The sequence below is a fragment of the Hoplias malabaricus genome, chromosome 5 (genome assembly GCF_029633855.1).
Source record: "Hoplias malabaricus isolate fHopMal1 chromosome 5, fHopMal1.hap1, whole genome shotgun sequence".
Taxonomy (NCBI): domain Eukaryota; kingdom Metazoa; phylum Chordata; class Actinopteri; order Characiformes; family Erythrinidae; genus Hoplias; species Hoplias malabaricus.
The window spans coordinates 46414130-46436402 of record NC_089804.1 but is presented as its reverse complement, the minus strand read 5'-3'; the positions used below and the strand labels follow the sequence as shown (position 1 = coordinate 46436402).

The 22273-nt window shown below is 39.5% G+C and overlaps 1 protein-coding gene across 1 annotated transcript; it reads left to right on the top strand.

The window, feature by feature from the left end:
- The first annotated feature begins 692 nt into the window (after nucleotides 1–692).
- wu:fa11c10 (protein FAM110A) lies at nucleotides 693–22055 on the top strand. Its single transcript, XM_066672509.1, has 3 exons — nucleotides 693–803; nucleotides 11645–11876; nucleotides 19921–22055. The coding sequence occupies exon 3, from the start codon at nucleotides 20478–20480 to the stop codon at nucleotides 21849–21851; it is 1374 nt and encodes a 457-aa protein (XP_066528606.1). The 5' UTR covers nucleotides 693–803; nucleotides 11645–11876; nucleotides 19921–20477; the 3' UTR covers nucleotides 21852–22055.
- Nucleotides 22056–22273: the final 218 nt, after the last annotated feature.

Below are 22273 nucleotides of genomic sequence, written 5' to 3'. Positions count from 1 at the left end.
TATATATATATGTACAAGTATATCAATAGCATTACCATAATTACACAGAAATCATGAAAATTAAAATAATGTTTAGACCCCTTGACCCATGGTTCCTGTCACTGCCACTCTACAGAAAACATAGTCTGTTAACATTATCTATAATATATCACCTCACATGAAAACTATCTGTATTTTATTTTATCATTACAGTAATTCAGACATTTAGAGAAAGCAGTGGAATTCCTCTTTAATTCTACTGCATTGTTTGTAATTTAAACTACAATATTTAATGAATGTCTATCATTGCTGTATTTGCAAGTTTTATGTCAGTGAAAGTCCATTAGGACACGGTGGGCTGAAACCGGGCCTCATGGACTCGACGTCATTCACAACGGCTCAGTGTCCCACGCGCAGCTGTCTGTGGTTTCCCCGGTAACCCGCCTGCGTCTTCTGAACTGGGGGAGGACCAATGGCGGGGTTCGGGTCATACTATGTCTATGATGGGGGTGTTCCGTAAAGTTTTGGTTATATGTTTCTCACAGTAAAACACTGCAGTAAACACCTTGTATGCACAAATTATATAACTTTGTGTTATGATGAGGAAAGGATCCTCATTTAAACTCTTAAACTGTTTTTCACACTTTTCCCAGTCCCCACACTAATAGTACGTTCCCCGCAGAAATTGAATCACTGAACTACAATCCTTCATCGCCGGTGGGATTATTAAAGAAAATATTATCGCCAATATCAGACATATGTGTGTGTATTTCAGTACACATATTTAGTGCTGAAGTTCTTATACCCATTGCAGTGTTGCCCAGGTGAGTGTGTCCAAGTTTATATTTCATTTATTTACTTTTCTCCCGTTCTCTCAGTGTTCAGCAACAGAGTGGCGTCAGCTACATTTCTGTTCAGTGCACATCTCTTTACCTGGGTTCCTGTCTTACTTTGCTGTTAGACTTCTGGTCAAAAATATCCTAAAAATGTTTACCCTTTACTCTCACTGCTGAATGTTAGCTCCTGAGACGCACAGTCGTATGCAAAGTGTGGGCGCTCGTGGTCGAATGCCCTGATGATTTTGTTAGTTACATTAAAGTGTAGCAAAGTCCTCTACAAAGAACACATTTCTCCACATTTGAACGTGCAGAGAATGTTTATTTGCAAAATAGAATATATATATACCTAAATATAAATTATGCAATACAAAGTGTGTTTCATGTAGAAGATGCATCTTTTTCCATCAAATAAGTAAATAGTTTTATAAGGCAAGCAATAAATGTTAAGACAGTAACATTCTGTAGCCCAGGGGCCAGAGTGTAATGATTGTAGTGAACCATGGGCCAAAAATACAAAAAATATACAAAAGAGGTATGTTTCAGTGTTCTTTATATAATGATACTATATTTTGTTAATAATACAAAAGGTCCTCACCGCCAGCTTTGAGCAGCTCTGCTTTTACCATTTGTTAGTTGCACCCCAAACATTAAGAAACCTGATTATATAATTTGTCCTATCACCCAAATCAAACGGCATACAACATAGAAACAATCTACAAACTGTGACCAGGTAAATGCATCTCATCATTGATATTTCTAAATATGTTTTATCACTCTACATTGAAATAAACTGTGTAGTGAGGAACAAATTCCTAGTGTTCTTCCTCTCTAATGAGGAACACTGGCCTTGAGGGCATGATAACTTCCTGTATTTATCTCTTTGTTTTCCTCTCAAGTTCATAAACCAGACTCTATATTAAATAAGAAAGTCTTAGTTGATCAATAATGAAACAAACTAAATTTGTTGTGACATTTGTAGAACCTTTTATAGCAACTGGATTTAGAACAAGAATATTTTACTGGCTTTTTAAAGTAACTGGATATGACATTATATTAAAAATCATAGCATAAGCTAGCATAGTCACAAAATTTTAAAACGGCATGCTAAAAACAGGGACCTGGAGATAAATGCATCTTAACACCACATCTGTTAATGATTTGTTGCTCTACATTTACGAAATCGTCTTGCTTCCGGTCTTCCTCACTAATGAGGAAAACTGCCCTAGAGGGCATGAGAACTTCCTTTTGGTTTTCCTCTTTCATGCTCATAAACTAACCAGTGACAACCAAAACCACACATTCAGATAATCAATAAACTTGCAGATGCAAAATTTTTACTTCAGCCTGACTTGGGTACAGGTTTATGAACTTGTATATGCAAAGATAGCTGTATTATGTGACTTGCATTTTGGGTATTGGCACAAATATACTCCCGTGTCTTTGTTGCAGAGACAGTTGTGAATGTTGAGGTCTGTACGCAGGCTGTGTGTTTTTGCTTTCCATTTAAACCATTTTAATTAAGGCTATCAACAGACTTCCCACCATTTCAACAGTGATACACAGTGCTCTTTGAATTAAGCTTTGCCACCCAGACCAAACAGCTTGTAGTGAAAAGGGATTATATTCAACAATGTTTTTGTTTCATTTTCACTTGGTAGATAATCTGGTTGAGTGTTGTTCTCCTATCACTGTGACCTCGTTGCCCTGGATAAAACCCTAAGTAGCTTTTTGAATACAGCAAACTGACTGGCACTTCCTCAGACTTCATTGTTTAATATTATTAGGTGTCTTGATGTGGCATTGCAGCCTGTGTATTGAATGGCAACACCAAGTCAAAGCAGTTCTAAGCTGATTAACCCTTAGATTGGAAACAAGCCTTTTAGATGTGTAAACTAGTTTCTGCAGGACTGAAGCTGGGTTGAGTTTGAGTTGTTCAAGAATGACTATACCTTCAGGACAGGGTTGTTTTGTTGGGTTATCTGATTATATAATTATTAAATGCTTTAAAGTTAATCATATAGTGTATTTAGCCTAAATGTTTAGAAATATAACCTAACAAAAAACATGTTTTTACCCTGTTTAATGATGGGTAAAGAAATCAATTGTACCCTTGCTTAATTTGTGATGTTAAAAGATATTTCTGAGTATGAAAAAACTGAAATTTGATCATTTTTGCTTAGAATATCTTTAGCCTATTGTATAACCTCTAACCTGCTTTTTTTGTGAAAGGCACAACGTTTTGGACTTGACGAGAAAAGGTGAAGTAAATATTTAGCATGTGTGCTGCAAAGGGAATTCCGCTGCTTCAAAGGCAGGGTTTGTGTGTGTTCAGAGGGCAAGCTTGTTAGTGTTTTGTTTGGCAGTTTCCACAATGTATGCAGCCTTTACTTAAATGTTGAGCCATCACAGCTGTGAAAAAAAGTTTTTTTTTCAATAACTTTACTGTTACTCAGTATCCATTAGAATATTCCAGTGATTTCACTTTATCTGAGAAGGCCTTTCGAAAGCAGACCTTTAGTCACACTCTTATCTCTCTGTGTCTCATTCTTTTGCTCGTTCTGTAGCAGGGCCTAAAGAGATGACCATGGTGATGACTTTGCCTTGTGCAGATAGATGCTGTTGCTGATGTCACTGTTTTGGAGAAAAGTCTCCAGCGATATCACTATCTTGTGAAATGTCGGATCTTCTGCTGTTCCATTAACCGAAAACATCCTAATTCTATTCAGAGACTCTTCATGACATCACTTTTCTTTGTGTCTCAAATGACTGTTGTTTGTGGTGTCTGATAGAGGCCGCCTCGCTACATTACAGCTTGGGTTTCCTCAGGGTATTTTAGCTAGGACCAAATGTACAGACTCAGCACATAAACACCCATGGGGAGCCCATGATTATAGTTTAGCCTCTCTCTCTTTTAAAAACCCTTCTGGACATGTTCTTGTTTGTAATGCATAAATACACCCACATTCATCTTACTTCCTAAACTTACCTCCCTGTTTGACTGCAGCTAGGGGTGGATGACATGAGAATAGTATATGAATATCATCATAAATTACAAAAACAACACAATTTCTGTTGTCATTTGGGCACTACTTATTATTAGTCTGCTAGGACGCAAGATAGCTACTCAACCAGACCACTCTAGGCCTGTAGTTGCATACAATAAAAACTGTGTTGTTAATCATAATTATTATTAATCACCTGAAAAATGTTAGGATCTTGACAGGCCTACTTGTTTGACAAGGATGTCACATGAGTCCTTATTTTTGTATATACACCAATAGTCTATATCACATGGGTTGTTGATGATACTTAAAAACAAATGAGCGGGTGAAATGCTGTGATGATCAAGCTGATTAAAGCAATCCTTTAACCAAATGACATTTTAATGTGAATGCTAAAACGTGTACTGATGCATTCTCAACAATGTTAAAGGCCTCCCTCATTGAATTTGAAGGTGGTTAGCCATATGTCTGTAACAAGATTAAACTTGTAAGTCTCTCTTGATGGAATTGTCTGACAAATTCCATAAATGTAAATGTACATGCATATCAATGCCAAGTGTGATTGGAACATCATCCAATCAAACACAGCATGTTTGCACTTGTCCTTTCAAATGTAGCTTCTGCAGATAGATACAGATTGGATCTCATTTTCCCATACAGTATTTAAATATTAAATCCAACTGTTGTGGTGCTAGAGCAGAATAGTTGAAGTCTACAGGCTGTGCTGTATACAGAGAAAGAAAACACAGCAAATTGTGTTCATTTTTCAGTCAGATGTTATTACCAGGAGTGTGGAAAGGATGTGTACTGTCTGTCACGGGTGTAAAACAGCATCCACCTTTTGCATTTGTAAGCCATTTTTTAATATGCAAGCTTGTGTCTACAATTTTTCATGAATGTGGTCCAATCAAACACAAAAGATGGTGATAACTGCTCTGGAAATGCAGTGTTGTGATTAGTGTTGTGATCTATTGACACCTTGCCTGTCCCTAAACAACACAGTTAGAAAGAATGCCTTCTTGTAAGGGATTCATTCAGTCCTTTGTTATGGTTTTGGTATATGGAAAACTTTTAATTCCGCAGTTATGTTTGGGATGAGTTTCCCTCACATAACCATCCTGAGTGAGTGTGAGTTTACACGTATCTTCCAACAAAACACATGAAACCAGTCTTTGCAATTCACTGCCTACACACCATCAGAGAGAAGCTCAAACCAGCAGCAAATTTCTGAGGAATGCTTTAGTGTGTAGGCTGTTATAGCTCTGTGAAAAACACCTTTATAAAAAGGTGTCCTCCCACCTCACCAACTTCTGTTCTCAGCCGTTTCAGTGCTTTGTATAATTTGCAAATGTGTGGCAGCATTTATTTCAAGCTGTAAACGGTTCTGATGTCATTTTGCTATCAGGCCAGATCGCATAGGATTATTTTGCCTTCAATCCAAGAGCAATGGTGTGTACTGTCGTCTGCTGAGAGGGTGAAGAGATGTGATGTGAATTCTGAAGGATGCACAGAAAATTGCCTCTTGGTGATAACAGGATGTGTTGTCTTCTTCACAGCCCTGCACACGTTGCTCACTTAAATGCTACTGTTCAGTATGACATGGCTCAGACGTATATCATTTAATTACTTCATACAGTTGCTGACTCTACTTGTTCCTACCACACAGGTTTTGCAGAAGCTGCCACAGGGAACCTTTTTTTAGTCATGGAACATATAGGCTGCTAACCACACAATTCTTTCCTTTATATGTCACACACTCATACTGTGTGCTGGCTGCAGCCTTGAGGTTTCTTTGACAGGATTTGTGGAATGTGAGCAGGATGCCTCTTTTCTGACTAGGTCCTCCTCCCAAGATAAACAGCCAAATCCCAGCAGCCCTTTCCACTCTGTTATTACCTGGCTGATCATGAAGGCCTTTCTTCTTTTATATTAGCAAGTCCAAGCATATCTGTTGTAGCCAAAGCACTGTGACTGTAATCACACTGACCCTTTCCCCATGCATTCATTTGTGTACTCATTTAGCTGGCATAGGTTGAAACTGTTGACCTTTTTGTGTGTGTGTGTGTGTGTGTGTAACCCTAACCCTAGCTAACGTGCAGGCTGCTGAATCTCAACAGAAACTTTCCTGTTTGTCTCTTACCCCAGTTAAAATTATTAAATATATTAGTACACTGGTTATAGTGTCACAGAAGAATTAAGATGATTCATATTTGGCTTTGTTGATCAAATTGTATTTAACTTTACACGAATGTAATTATGTTAGATTTTTAATTATATTAGATTATTAGACTATATTAGCACATTAAATAGCCTAAAAAACTGATCTTGTGTTATTGTTGGAACATATGTGGTCTCTAAATTAGACCCTGATCCAGAGAGGCTGCATTTCTAGACTGCTGTGTCATCAACGGTCGCATCCAAACACAAGGATCCTTCAAATACAGCCAAGAAATGCAGCCTTCATTCTGAATTTTCAAGGATGCTTCTGAAATGTACTTCACAGTCTTTGGTTGCCTACAATTCTGTTTTGCACACATTATAACCAAAGAACGTTCAAGAGAAAGCAGCAGATGAAACCAACTATTATACATTGTTTAAAAAGCCCTGTGAAGTAAATGGTTATTTAAAGATGGTTGCTCTATTTCCTTTATTGAGGATTTGTTTGAGTGGGCATACATTGCAGGATGTGAAATGAACTTGCTTTTAATTAAGTTAACAGTTTATAGCTTTCAGGAAAGCATTTTTGTATTTATAAACAAATATATTTTACTGCATATCCATCTCTATTATCCTTCTTATCATCAGTATTTCCTCCTTCACATTTTGATTGACCCCAGTAATATTCAGTAATTTACCAAGCAGATTGGTTAACCATTCTGTTTAGTTTTAAGTAATACAAACCATGAACATTTATAGGACAGATCTACTGACAGCATGTGCTTCTCTGCAAAAGATTAGCTTTTAATACAGCTGTCATGATACTATAGTTTGTCAGTATAAAATACAAGAAATGCCTGTGTTTACTGAGTTTATGATGGGCTGCTTATACTTTTGTTTTTTATTTAATGAAAATCTCAATAAATGTGCTAAATTATGCTCTAAATTTTAAAGACATTTGCTTGTAAACATTGATATTTAATTTGTGTTGATAATTTACATCAGCAGAACAATTAATCTCTGCTTAAAACATACTTATTTCACTTTAAATTGTAGATTTAGACCTGAATGTGTTTGCCTTACCTTGCTTATATATTGGCACACAACAGGCCTACACTGCATTCGAGTCTATGTGTTATGAGAGGTAAAAAAAGTGCATCACGAATGTCATGTAGCAAAAGTAATTTGATTCTATTTCCTGTTTAAAACACCTGATGGTGTGGTAGGCTTTTCTTAAGAAAACCGTTTAATGTTTGTATTGTGTTTTCTTGTTGTTCTTGTTTGTTTCCATTGAAAAACTTACTTCCTCAACAGTTTTCTAAAGGACAACAAGGAAACAGTTTTTCTAAATGGCCTGTGTAGGCAACTGACTGTTTCATTTCTTGGGGACATTATGCATTTTATTTATTTATTAATTTATAAATTATTTTAATTGCTGAAAGCAATAAATGCATTTTGATGAAGCTTGTTTCCACTTTTATGTCTATAGCCAAATGCATTTATTTAAAATAAGAAAACCTATACAGTGAAGTATGAGCAAATAAAACAATTGAATTTGATTTGAATAACTGCAGAAACCGAAATACAAATAATTCTGGTTAGTTGTTGTAATTATTTTACACTTTTAATAAACATTTTACAAATGTCCAGTTTCATTCTTGCCCAATTTATATTGTGCACACCTAATAGCTGTCAATCCCAATGCTGTAACTTGTCAGTATAAGTGAGTCATCTATTAATACTCATATTAGTGTGATTCACTCTTAGTGTATACTGTGTGCATATGAGCCAGCATGTTTATATTTGCAGGCTCATGTGCCTGCACAGAGAAACTGGGTGTGTGGGTGCTGATTTAGACGTGTGAAAGCCTGTTTGGTCATGTCTGTGTGGAATCTGAGTTGTAAACTGAGAGGTCCATGTGTGAAGCAAGGCTGGTGAGCAGCCAGAACTTACGTGTGTGTGTGTTGTCAGAGCCTAAAGCAAGACCTATGATCTTCCATATGAAAGATGGGATCCAGAGGTAATCCTGCACCTACAAAATTTCTGCTGTAATCCCCTCATTCAAAGAGCCTGCCACTCCTGAATGACTCAGATGGATGGCAGGGCAGCTCACTGCTGCTGGGTCTGAGGGCAGCTGGCAGAGACAGACGAGTATTCTTGCAGCAGGACTACCTCTATGGTGTTAGCATCAGAACTGTGAACTTCTCAGCAGCTTGTGGAGAGATGAAATTACAGCCTGGACTCTAGGAGTCTAGGAGGTGGTAGTTCAGGGGTCAGTGAAGCTTAACCTCCTGGTTTGAGAGAAAGTTTGCACTTGAGTTACACCTAAGTGAGTCTGTAGCCCTTGAATAAAACGTGTTTTGGTCTTACGTTTTCATTTGCGTTCTCCTTTACTTTAGGTGAGTTTCGTTCATTCATTTCACTGAGACACTGACTCTGTAAATGAAGGGGAAAAAATCCTTAAAACAAATTGTGTTTTATATCTCAGTGTTAATATAATGCTTAACTATGAAGTATAAAGCCTTGGTAAATATAACTGTATTAAGACTGCGCTCTCTGTCATTTTGGGCATTTGGAGACATCTGTCATGGAAATGTGTAATTGTATTCAATATGCTGAGGAATATTTTGGAAAGTGAGGGTTTTTTTTAATATAATTTTCTATTTATGGGGGCATTACAGGTGAAATATATTAAATCCTTCTGTACATTGTATTTAACTATGGCTTTTTGCCTTTGCTTAACACTATTAATTTGAAACATGTATTGACCTAGGTCAAAACTTAGTGAAGTGATTGTATTGTATTTCTAATTAATTAAGTTTCGGATACGCAGGTCATAATATTTGACCATCTTTTTGAGCCTGTTCTTTTGTTGTTAATACGTGAGGATGTATAAAGTGGTCTGAAATACTCTCATACTCTCAAGAAATCCGACTGCACAAATTTGATTTGTGAACTCTCACAATTCCAGGTGTACATACTGCATACAAACTTTAGATAAAATCCTGCTTTTATGTAAGCAGAAACTATACACTGAACTATAGAAAACTCAGATCTTGTAAAGCTGGTGTCCTGCAGTATTTTTCACTATGCTTTTATGTGATGTGTTGATTTTACTCTAAGACATTTCATCTTATAGCCTATTCCTGTAGAGATTTCATTCTTCTTCTTTACAGCTTGCTATTGCTATTTGGCATCTTAGGAATGCTCTATACTTTTTTTCTGTTCTCTGGCTCATGCTACAGGTGGAAGCAGAAAGCCCCGGGTCCAGTAGCCTCAGTGTGGACAGAATTACAGCCGTTTCCATAGGGATCTGTCACTGCAGTTAATGGTATCAGTTCTGTAGAATTGTTGCTTATTGTGTTGCTCAGGTATGGGCCCCTGGCACTGAAAGCGTAGCCTATGTTTGAAAAGCTCTATGTCAGAAAAGAGCATTAAATGATAACCACCTGCACTCAACAGTGGTTTTGGATGGACCCATTGTACCACTGAGCTCAGTGCTATAGTATTTGAACCTATAATCCTTAGTAAGGCTGTCATTGTTTATTATGTAGGAGTAATCAAGTAATCCAATATTATAACTGGAAGGTTGCCAACCTCCTATGAAAGTTGTATAAAATAGTTTGTTGTTTAGTCATTTTTTATACAAACCAAACAAGTTGATACATTTGATGAGTTTCCACACTTCACCCACAGGCTCTGGTAGTTTTTTAAAAATGTATGCCAAACATCTTGAGAGAATTGTCAAATAGTTCAAACAGAAAATGATTTAAGGCAAGATTGAAAAGACGTTAGATTTATCATCATCGTCATCAAGATATCTAGAAAATTACCAATCCCTGTAGGGAAAGGCTGCACACCAGTGTTGAATGAGCATGACCTTCAAGCCCTCAGATGGCACTGCATTAATCATGTTACAGTGATAAATAAAACCACATGGGCTTGGGAGTACTTAAAAAGACTGTTGTCACTTAATAGTCTTGCCACTGCATCAAAAAATGCATCCAGAAACTGACACAGGTAGGAAGTCTTAGATGGGCCCAGGTTCATCTCTGATGGTGCATAAACACATTCCATATTTTTGATAGGTTTCATGAAAAATGAATGGATGCAGTAGTATGGGGTAGGGTTGCAAAGGGGTGGAAAATGTCCAATAAAATATCAGTAAATTTCCATTGGAACTTTAGCTCTGGAACTTTGGAAATATTCCAAAATGTAAACTTTCCATGGAAATTTTGGGAACTTTGGGAATTTATGGCATACAGGAAGGCATAATAATACAAATAATAACTATGACACATAGTTGCAAGCAGAACTTTAAAAATTCTTAATTATTTCATTGAAAAATCAAAAAAGCAAGCAAAAGAATTAATGCCCGACCACCACCACCCACCCCCTCAAAAATGCCATTCAAAATGTAAAACAAAGCTGCCTTCCTTCTTATTAAAAAAAAGATCAAATTTAACATCAAATCAAATAAAAGTATTTTCCCACAAACTTCTCAAGTCTGGCTTCTGCATGTTCTGCATTTTTGCTTCGTCCTGAACTTCTGTATCCTCCATGTGCAAATAAATATTTAATAAGTATTAATTCATTTTTTCTCACCTTTAGCTTAGAATATTCCCATTTTATTCCCATTAATTCCTGTTAATTCCCATAGTAAATTTCCCAACTTTAAAAATTCACAGAATTTTGCAACCCTAGGGGTACATCAGTGACCATGGCATGAGTGACTTGCATGTGTGAGAGGTTTCGATTAATGTGGAAGCACACATTTTAGAGATACACATATTGCGCATATTTTCACATATTCTTATTTTTAATTGCATTTTATTAAATGCTTCAAGTGTACTGAAAATGGGGTCCATATATAAAGGATTTGAAATTGTTTTGAATCAAGTATAAAAATGGCCTCCTAACTGTTTCTTGTTTTGACAAATGCTGCATATAATGAAGCATATACTTGTGTTAATCTCTAATTTAGCAGTTGGCTACATTTGTACTAAGTACTTTCAGTGAACTAGGTCTAGGTGCAAAAAAGTGAACACTATTTAATGACCCAGAGTGAAGAGTACAATTAATTTCTAGATTGCAGCTGTGTGTAAAAAAAACTGCCATTTATTCAGAATTTTATAACTTAACATTACAAGTTACCATCCTTTCACTCTTCTTCTGTTGCTCTAACATGTCTGACTTCAAAGTAGTGTCAGGCTTGGCATTCTGTAACACTAAGATGGACAGCCTTGTTGTATGATATTCCTTATGAGTATTGAGGTTTTTCTAAGAATAAAAAAAGAACACCCCTCAGTCCTGTTCAGGTAGTTCCTCAGAGAAACCAGCAGGCCTAATGACAGGACATCCTTATAGCAACACTGCTGGTGTTTTGTTTCTATAATTCTTCAACCTCGGCTCTTTGATGATGCAGACCCAAGCTGTTATATCACTTCCTGAACTGTGACACAGGGGTGGAAATAGGTGGAGGTGCTGGAAGAGCTGGAAACAAGTATTAAGAGGTGTTTTGGGAAATGATTACTTAGACTAACCCAAAAACAAATATGGGAGCCTACAGGATATCAGTAGTAGAATAGAAGAATAGGCACAAGATTTAAGACATATTGACACACTTTATTGTCTATTAATGCAACCTTTTTGTCATGTGCTTACTAGGAAGTGTTGTTCTTCCTGTCTGCTGTGCTGATTGGACAGACTGGGTGGAGCCAGGAGCGAGGGGAGGAGTATTTGAGTTGTTGGCTCTCTCACACACACAGACTCTCTCACATACGCTGTGCCTCTTCAGGAGAGTGCTACTTTCTCCACCAGCATCTCCTTCAACGAGACGTCTGCACTCGTTTACAGCTTTCTTTTTTGGCTCAGAAGTTGGTTCTTTACACCTCTTTTGGTAAGTTGCTTCACAAGATTGCTATGCCAGATTTTTGTCTGAAAACTGTGTTCATTTAAAGCAGTCAGCTCTAAGATAAAACTGCTACCTTTTTAACGGAAAGTTTTCTTTTTCTCCATGAACTTTGTTTTGTTAGTGGTAGAAAAAGAAACTCCTTTGTGTTAGTTTTAAAAGATCTGTTGTCATTTAGACTAGAGCACATAGTTACCTCACAGATCAGTGTCATGCCCAGAATGTTAATGAGTGTCTATGCAGGATCACTGAAGGGTTCATTACCATTTGATGAGCGGGCTTAAGCTATTGCTCATTACACAGTACTCTAAATGAGAAGTGACAAAAGCCCTCTGTCCTTGGCTGTAATCTGCCCTTGGAATTTTCCTATCTTAGCCATTGGTTATAACAGTTTAGCATGCAGGTTGGCAATGGAGGCTTTCATTTTTTAGATTAGGCTTATCACTTTTAGAGTTGTTTTGCACATATTTTATGGCCATCAGTGTTGTCACAGATCAGTGTCAACAGTGTCCAGTGTCAGGAGAGAGGCTTTTCTTTTCTTTTTTCATTTTTTTTTTACATTCTTCAGCTCACGTGGACAGGAAAACAAACAGAAACCCTCTCTATCACTAGGGCATTAGTCTCTGAGAAGTTCCTTGTCAGAAACTTACTCAGGCTGACATTCCAGGGTCAGTCACTGGATGATGATTAAACACCAGTAATAGCTGGTTTGGGCAGGTCATTTTTGAATGTTTGTATTATCCATGTTAGTGATTTTTCATTGTTGCTGGTATGATGAAGTATAGACCTGAACACTAGAAGTATTGTTTGTGAACAGTTGCTCCTGTTCAGTAAGACTATAGGAGCATGATTGTGGTAATGGTGCTGGAAATGGGTACAAGCAACTGGCAGGTTCTGTAGATATTTTAGTGAGGCTGTTGGGAGGTTTGCAACATCACCATAGCTCTTTGATTATACTCTGACTAGAGCTAGTCATGTGTCATTATGTTCGTAAGTGTGTGTACATTCATGTGAGCACTTGTTTTTTTGATGATCCAATACTCAGGATGTAATTATGTCTTTGTATGTCTCTACTGTTCCCTGTCTATTCAACATTTTCCCATGACTGACTGGTGTTATACAGAGCTTGAGAGAGATGGCAAGGTGATTATAATGGATAGACGGCGTAGACCATTTGTCTGCTGTCTTGCTTGATCAATAATTTGCTGCAGATGTTCTCATTTTTCCCCTAATGGCAGTGGTCTGAGAGTGCTGCTAAGGGGATAAAGAATGGACTCATAGTTAAACTACTTTTAGTTTATATTCAGACTGACCTCAGACGCCCCTAGTGACCTACCATGAATAGACCACTAATAAATAGATCATGATCCTGAGGAATTGCTAACTCACAAACAGCTCTCTAATGTATTATTCAAGTCTGATCCATCTCTTTGAATTGAACTGTCCTCTCTTGTTAGCCTTTAGGTTATGTCACTACACCAATGAAGAATGAGACCCTGGTGGATTTGGCCCCATAGACCCTTATTCAGTTGACTTATCTTTAACACTTAAACAGAGGGCTTTACAGTGTGTGATAGGAGAGAATGGAAGACATGAGAAGAATGTTTGGCTGCAGAGCACTGGGCCAGGCTGTGGGAAGCTTTCTGGGTTTTGGGCTGGCTCATATCCGCACAGTCAGGAGAAGAACGCAAACTCATCATGGTCTTATTACTCATTGAAAATGTGGATTTTGGGTTCTTTTGTTGTGGCCTTAGGTGAAGCTTCTGAGTAATGTGTTTTTCCCGCACTGATATGGACGAATGCCTGTCAAGGGTAGTTTGTCTACGAAATGGTGTCTTGTTTAGGCCATGGGGTCATCAGAACCACCTGCTCTTATTTGATTTACTTAATAAAATCAAGTCATGACACATGAACTCACACTCCCTCTATTTATATATCAGAGTTTCATGCATAATGTTTAGTAACAATTGAAAATGGTCCTCGATTTTTTGTAAGAATGTGTTTGCAATAGTGGCTTATTAGAAATGTGTGCACATTCAGCCTGCGTGAAATGGACAGAAAAACTTAATACCGTTGAATTATTCATATAACAGGTGGATTTTAGCTATTGCATATAAAATACAGATTTCATGTACATGTCAAATACAGATAAATACAAATTTATAAAAATGAGAAACTAAAATTCTGCATGGATTATCCTTATGCAGAAAAGCAGTAAGCTGTATAAATATATCATTTGATATTTGAAATATCAGTGCTGACATGTTTTTTAAAAATCCCTGCTCTTACTGATATGACATTGTGCATCATTATTTTTTTTTACTGTATTATTTTACATGTGTTTTAGACCAAATTAATTGATTGAGCATACACATAAATGCAAACAGTAAAGATATTTAGTCAGTCATTGGTTAGAAGCTCGTTTGCATACAGCAGACTTCTGCAATATAAAAAATTTGAAGGCCGTGTCATGATAATGATTAGCAGTGATATATTGTGTTGCTCTAATACACAAACAATTGATGCTGGTGTCCTTGCTTTGCACACTGAGAGATTAATGTTTGCTCTTTTTCATGGCAGGACGCATGTAGTGGGTGTAATTATGAATGGAGCGATGAATACTAAGAATGTCCTGGAGGCGTAGACGCAGACAGTCAGTGTGGGGTTGGGCTTTGCTGAGGCTGTGGGGTGTGGGCTGCCGGGCGAGGGGGGTTGCCCTATAACAACTCTTTGACGCTATAATGGCTCCATGCTCAGAGTTGACTTTGTCCTGCTGTGGGTGGAAGGAGCAGCTGTATTGTTCTGTGCTAAATATTTGAATGTGAGAATAGGGCCGTTTGGGGGTCTTTGCACCACACCCCTTTCACTGATAAAGCACTGCAGAAGAACAAGACTGAGCCCATGAGAAAGTTCATCAGGTTGTCTGCTGGAGTCTTTCTGGATTAGTTCTTGTGGCACTGTGGGTCTGGAAACTTTGCAGCCACCTTTGCAGCAGAAGGACACCACAGTGCAGAATGTATGACTAGCTCTGAATGAGGCAGACACATTTTGACTGGGCTTAATGCTAAGGTCAGAACTTTCTTCCAGAGGTTACACATACAAGGCCTTGATTTCCTGGGAATGACAAAATGTGTGGAGGTGATAAACAGGAGGTGGTGTTATAGTGAGTCAGCCAATTTTTTTTTTTCTTTTTCTTTTTTGGATACTATTGTATGACCATTGTAGTCAGCGGCCACATTGTTTTTGCTTTATTACATGGTTCCAGAAATATGTGTAGAAGTCAAAATTGTGGGAATACATTTATTCCCACAGAGCAATGATCCAGTATGGTGCCACCTATTCACTGCCTTCTTTCTTTTACACTTTAATAAGATATATTTTTAAACCGCATCACCTCCAGTTAAAACAAATCAAGGGTTTTTAAATTATTTATATATTTATACATTTTTAACATTTTTATAACCTTGTTAACATGTTAGTAACAATCAACTACTTGGTTGAACATTTTAAATATATAGTGTTTCAAATGGATGAATTCAGACAGCCAGGGTTTCTCACATCATAAACTTAAGAAACCAATTCCGCCAGTTTTGCAGGGCAGGGCTTTGAGCTGCTGACAAGTGGGCGAGGGGTAAGTGGAGATAGAAGTGGTGAGTAATTGCATATTCATAGATCCACACATACTAAATGAAGGCGAAGGTGCAGAGTTACATATAAGCTACTTTAAAGCGATGTTTGCTTCTCTTTTAAATGTGAATTTTTGAAGTAGAAACACAGACAGACAATGACATCTAAAGTCATTCAAATTGGTTTGTGAAACTCTCTGTCGACAAACTCAAGTGGTGGTTGCTAACACTACTGTAAATAATCTGAGCTGATCCTGGTTGTATACAAGTTAGTATACAATGTGCTGTTCTTAATCAAGCACCAATGTCTATGTTTATACCTCAACTACTGAATGATACATGATAGAAACAAGTAATTTAGGACAGGGAAATTTGGCCCCAGTACTGGAAATAACAATTAATTCCACAAATCCACCTCTTTCACACTGCCTTTTCTCCAACTTCTAAACCAACAGATGGTTTACACCTGAAGTCATAGATTAGCTCATTGGCCTCACAGTGCTGCTAGATAACAGATGATCCTGTGCTCCTTCGTGTCAAATGAAGGCCCGAAGGTGAATTGTGTGTAGATGGTGATCTTATCACAGACATTTCTTATCGCTGATTTTGGCAGTGCTGGGACTTACAGAGAGAGATGACCTTTTTAAAGTTTGTTTGCATGTGAAGTCCCATTATCTCGCTCCTGCAGGGCAGGCACAGACTCCACCTGAGTTTAATTTACACGTTCCTCATCTCCCCCACATTGCTCTAGCATTTATTAGAAAGCCTCATCAGCATGTTTTTTTTTTCCCCAAGGTTGCTTTTTTTCCAAAATATTTTCATTACTACTAGAAATGTAAAATATAAAAGTGTATGTACTACGCTGCAGCGGTGACCTGTCCTGGATGTGTTTTATCTCTCATGGTTTGGGGGTGGGGGGTGTAAGGTATGTTGTCCAGAGCCAAACAGGGAGAGGTCAGTGGTCAGTGAGAGAGATTTCTGGGTACAGAAAAACTAGAGTTGAATGTCTGTACCCCCACTTCAAAACAACCTCTTGTGCTCTTTTACCTCTAGGAACCTCTCATCAGAGGCCCACGCCTAGCTTCTGCTGACCAGAGACGTTTTATTTTTACTCCTCATCATTTAGGCAGCTATCTCCAGGAATTTTTCTGTGAATTGCAAAAACAACCAGCCAGAGCTCAGAAAAAGAAATGGGGAAAAAAGCTTTTATTTGATTGGTTATGTTTCTTTTCTGCTGCCTTCTTATGTGTGTCTGACTTGCTTAAGGCTGTAATTGATAGATACTGTAAAAGCACCAAATTGCTTCAAGTCACAAAATTCCCCTGTAATTACAGAATGTAGTTTCTCACAGTTGGAATTTGAGTGCTGGTATATACTCTGACTAACTCACACTATCTCTTTCTCTCTCTCTCTTTACCTCACTTTCTAACTCATTCTCTTTTTTTTCTCTCTCTCTCTCTGTAGCTGTAGACAGCTGGGGTTAAACCACAGTCTCTAACTACATTTAATGGTGGTTTTAGGCATTAATGCAAGTAGCGTCAAATTTTCCTAGTCCAGATTTACCCATAAAGCATTTCCTAAATACAGCTACAGTGAGTGAACACTATATATTGTACCATTATAGTGCACAAAAACAAAACAAACCCCAAATGTCCATCTAAAAACCTAGCTGTTTAAATCAGTTCATGAACAAGACAATGTAACAGGCTAGTTCATGAACTGAATAAAACAGCTATGTCTTTTAGATGGACACACATTTAATTTAATGAGTTTATTTAATGAAATAGTCAAGAATAAAGGTGAGACCTCTAAAATATGAGTGTGTTGGCACCACTAGAAAGATTTGTCAATGGACACAATTCTGAAAAGGGCATTGTAAACCATTTTCTATTATGTAGATTATGGTCCACATTTTAAATGTAATATTAGTAAAATAAATTGAGACAAACGTCACTTAAATCAGCTTTTATCTATGCTGTTTATGTGTGTCTGTGTGTTGCTTCTTCTCCTCATGTCCTCCGTGTTCTGCCCAGATGGCACGGTGCTGAAGCCCTTGTGTTATCTGGATCAGTTCACACTTCTGATCATGGCCAAAGTTGGCCTGACGTCATGGTTCACTTCCGCCCAGCACATTCTACTGTGTGTGTGTGCGCACTTGTCTGGCTCATTATGTTGTGACTTACCTGTGCCATGCCTCTCTGAGCTTTGAAGCAGTGACTAAGGTACATATTGCAAAATCTGGGACATGAGATGAGTAGGCAGACGGGTGGTGATGTCTAAATTTCCCCACATTTTAAGAAGTGTTGCTATTAAAAAGTGAATGATTGAGACAATCCGAGCTGGGAAATAGCCCAACAGAGTTGTGCAACTGTAAACCACAGACTGGTGAATAACACATACTCAATAACAAGCTCAAATTCCAAGCAGCCACAACTTTAAAACCACTGAGAGATGTAAAGAATGTTATTGATTATTATCATTACACTGGCACCTGTCAAGGCATGGGATATATTAGACAAGAGGATTCCAGTCAGATTTTGAAGTTGATGTATTGGAAGCAGGGAAAATGTGTAAGCATAAGGATCTCCTGCTAACATCTTGCTGCCAGATACCACATGACACCTTTTGAATGTCTTATAGGGTCCATGTGTTGACAGATCAGAGCTGTTTTGGCAGCTTAAATGGTACCTACCCTATATTAGTTTGAACGTTAGCTCTATGTTGGTTTAGTAGTTTAGTTTTGCGTCTGTAAAAAAACAGATTGGTGAGTTTCCACGTGATTGCATATTTATGATTACAAAACAGATCTATCCTGGAGCTCTGCCTTCTGCCTATACAAGCAGGCTGTGTATTTCCTCCATGACACTGACCCTGAGACAGTGAATGGATATGTGGGTGCCTGGTAAAGGGCACAGGGGGCTGGGTTCCTGTGGATTGGAGTGACAAATGACCTGTTTGGGTTTGATCCCTCTCCACATTTCTTCCCTGGCTGGATCCCAGGCAACTGTGACTTCTATTTAAAGCCCAGCCACTTAGAAGCAGCTGAACATTTGTGTCTGTATGTGACTTTAATTGCAGCACAGCATTTAACCTGGATTTGGTTTTGTTATAACTATGTGTATACATTGCTTTAAGGCTGTAACAGCAGTCATAGAAGTCCCGTGTGCGCTAATACCATATTCTATACATTTACTAAAATTAACGACTCAGATAAACGTACTCAACAGTGTCATTTGAACTGTCTGAGAGAATATTGTATATGTTTACTGGTATATATATGCTTCTATTTAGGAGTTAAAATGACATTTGCTGTGAAAGTGTTCCTCTGTTTCTTCTAGTGCTCCAGTCACAAGGTCATTTGCCCCCACAGGCCATTTGAATAGGCTTAAGTATCTGTTGTGCATCATTATGGCCATTAAATCACCCAGTACATGCCCCATGTTTATTCAGGACACTTTTCTTTCTGTCTCTGTTCCGAGACTGTTGCGTTTGATCCAGTAATTAAAGCCTGAGGCTGTATTTAGGGTTTTAGACCGTGCATCTTTGCTCGGTTTGAAAATTTGTCTCTTTCTATTGAATTTGCTTTATCTTATTAGAGGGTTGAGTGGGGGGGTGTAATGGGGACATGCTTTCAGAGTCACAGTTAGGCTATAAAAAGTTTAATTAAAAATATGGGCTTGAATATTATGATGATGAGGACACGGAAGAAGTCTCAGAGCATCTCCTGTGATGTATTCCTCAGCAGCAGCAAGTCTGTTTGTAGTCCAGGGCCTGTCTGGGTCTAGCTGAGGTGCATCTCATGAGCGTTTTTCAGTAGGATTTAAATGAGCCATGGCTTAGATCCAGCCTCTGGGGCCAGCGTATAAAACATGATAATCTGTCTGTAACATGCTGTGTATAGACAGTGCTCTCAGCTCTTTTATTTACTCAAGAATACTGCACATGTGAAGGAGTTTTCACTGTTTTCCAGCCCAAAAAAAGGCCTGTTGTGTTTGATGCCTCTGAACACAAAAGATTGCAGCTGTTCCCTCTTTGCTCTCTATTTCTTTTTTGTTGTCTTTCAAAGAATATCATTTGAATGAAAATTCAGTAGGCGTGTTTGTTGTGAGTGGGGGGAAGGGTACAATTGGTCGGAGCCTCTAGTGTCAGCCAATCAGGGCTCTATTCAGTCTCTCCTCCTTTCTCCTATCTCGTGCTCTGTGCCCCTTCCTCTCCTCTGATTGGCTGCTAGGAGAAACGGCATCTGGAGGCTCTGAGAGTGTAGTAGGAGGAGCCAGACAGCGCATTAAAACCAAGTGTCTGCCCCATTTGCTCTACAGTGTTGTGTGGGGCTGAGGAACAGAGAGGAGTTACTTCTCCTTTCTCCTGTCCTCTTTTCTTACTCTCTGTCCCTCTCTTCTTTTCAGAGCCCTGCTGCTGAAGGAGAAGGACTACAGGATTACCATCCTTTGAGGAGTGTGTGGGACACTGCCTGTGTATGGGAGAAGAGAAGACATAGAAGACTTGCTGTGTTTTTCGGAGCTTTACTGTGTTATTTCGCTAGCGGGAGAGCCGTGAAAGAGCAGAGCTTCAGCACTGACTTTACAGACTGCCCTTGTCCTGGTGGGTCACTCAGTTGGACTGATGTGGAATGCAACCTCTGGTGACCCCTTCGCAGAAGTCTCCATTCAGTGAGCAGAGCCAGGAGGAGTGTGGATAAAAGACAAGGACCTGAACAAAAAAAAACAAAAAGAAGAAGAAAGAGCAGCAGGAGCGTTCAGCTGGTTTGTAAAGTTAAAGGGGGCCCAGTGGGGTGGGTGAGGAGTTTAAAAGACATTGCAACTAGAAAAAGAAAGCAAGAGTGAGTACAAAAGTTTTTTTCTAAGGATCTGGACGTTTGGATCTCAAAGGGGAACTGACGATTAGCCTCGGATTCACACTTTTTGAATTTATCCCACCTCCACAGTTACTAACCAAACCAATCATGCCCGTGGAGACCCTCCGTCCCTCGCACGGACGTCTGGCAGGGGGACCTTTTACCTCGGCCATGCCTTTCCGCATTCTCAACAAGGGTCCAGACTATTTCCGCAGGGTTCCTGAGCCCGGGGCACGGAAGCTGAGTGCCGTGGAGCGCCTGGAAGCTGATAAGGCCAAGTACGTGAAGAGCCAGCAGGTAGCGCTAACTAGGCAGGAACCTGTCAAGCCACCAATTATCCGCAAGCCTCTGCTGTCCCCGAGCATGATGCTGCAGTGCAGGATCAACACCCCGCCAGCACGCAAGGTTCCTCGCAGGCCCTCGGATTCTGGGGACAATGGAGGAAGCCCAGGACCGAGCACTCGCCGGGGCCCACCGCTCAACCTGGAAATCCTTAACAACCTCATTAACGTCACAGACGGACCCCAACCCTCATCTCCTGCCCCTTCTTCTCCCTCGCCCATGTCCTCATCACCATCATCTGGAGGCAAGAGCATGGGGAGTGGACACTCAGCAACAGAGCCTCAGCAAGGTTTCACCTTTAAAGGACAAGTTCTCTCAACCTCAGATTCTGTCAACTCCTGCACTTCCTCTGCACTCAACAACCACATCCAGCCTCCTTGCCCTGTGCTTCTGAAGCCTAGCTGCCGACCTCCCCCCATCCCGGCCAGAGTTCCTCGGCTCCCTGCACAGAGTGCCTACAACAGCCCCAACTCTGTGACAGTCCGGCGGGTGGATGTACGGCCACAAGCAGAGGTCAGGAAACCCCAGAGGATTCACCTGAAGCCCCAGACCAAGCCCAGACAGACTGCACAGCCCCAGGTCGCCCAGCCACAGGTACCACCCCCGCTTCCTCCATCTTCTAAGCCTCTTTCACTCCCAGCCCGCTCTCCCTCACCCTGCCTGCCATCCAGCCCCTTGCTCCTTCGCTCGGGTGTCCCACCTCCGGCTTCGCCCGCCTTCACCCGTCTCTCTTCGGCCAGTTCGCGGGGCTCGGGTCGCAAACACCCGTCCCTGCATCGCTCCAAGTCAGATCTGAGTGACCGACTGTCGCGTGCCACCGCTGATATGGAGCGCTTTTTTAACTACTGCGGCCTGGACCCAGAGGAGCTGGAGGACCTGGGTGGAGTGGAGCGATTCGCCCGCGCTGCCTCCGATATTGTCTCCATCTCCAAACTCCGCAGCGTCAGCACACCCAGCTCGGAGTGTGGAGAAGAAGGGAGAAGGGAAGAGGAGGATGAAGATGACGAAGACAACGCACCCCATAGGCCCAGCGAGCGCGTTCCTTATGGAATCTCCGTCATTGAGAGGAATGCACGGGTCATCAAGTGGCTTTACGGGATCCGGCAGGCACGGGACTCGCAAAATGTTTCCAACGTGTAGGCACCCTCTCTTGTGCTCTGTGGAACAGCAGTGAGAACTGAAATGAAGGGGATAGAGACTGGGTCAAACACCCCTGTGTTAATATTCTTTTTTTTTTCTTTATTTGTTTCTTTCTTTTTTATACAATATATTTATGTTTTTGGAACTCTTGGAGATACTGACTTTTTGTACTGTATATTTGAGTTTCATACGGAGTAAACTTATTTGCCTTACAATATGTTCAAAGACTTTGGTTCTTATACATCTCATATGTGTTAAATCAGTGCAAATATTATGTTGTAGATTGTTTTCTTGTTTTTTTTTTTTTTGTTCTTTTTTTTTTTTTTTTTTTTTTTTTTTTTTTTCCTTTTGGCTGTAATGACAATTTACCTCAAGAAGTGAGAAGGAAAGAGTAGACTGGCGTAAGCTTTAGACTCTGCACA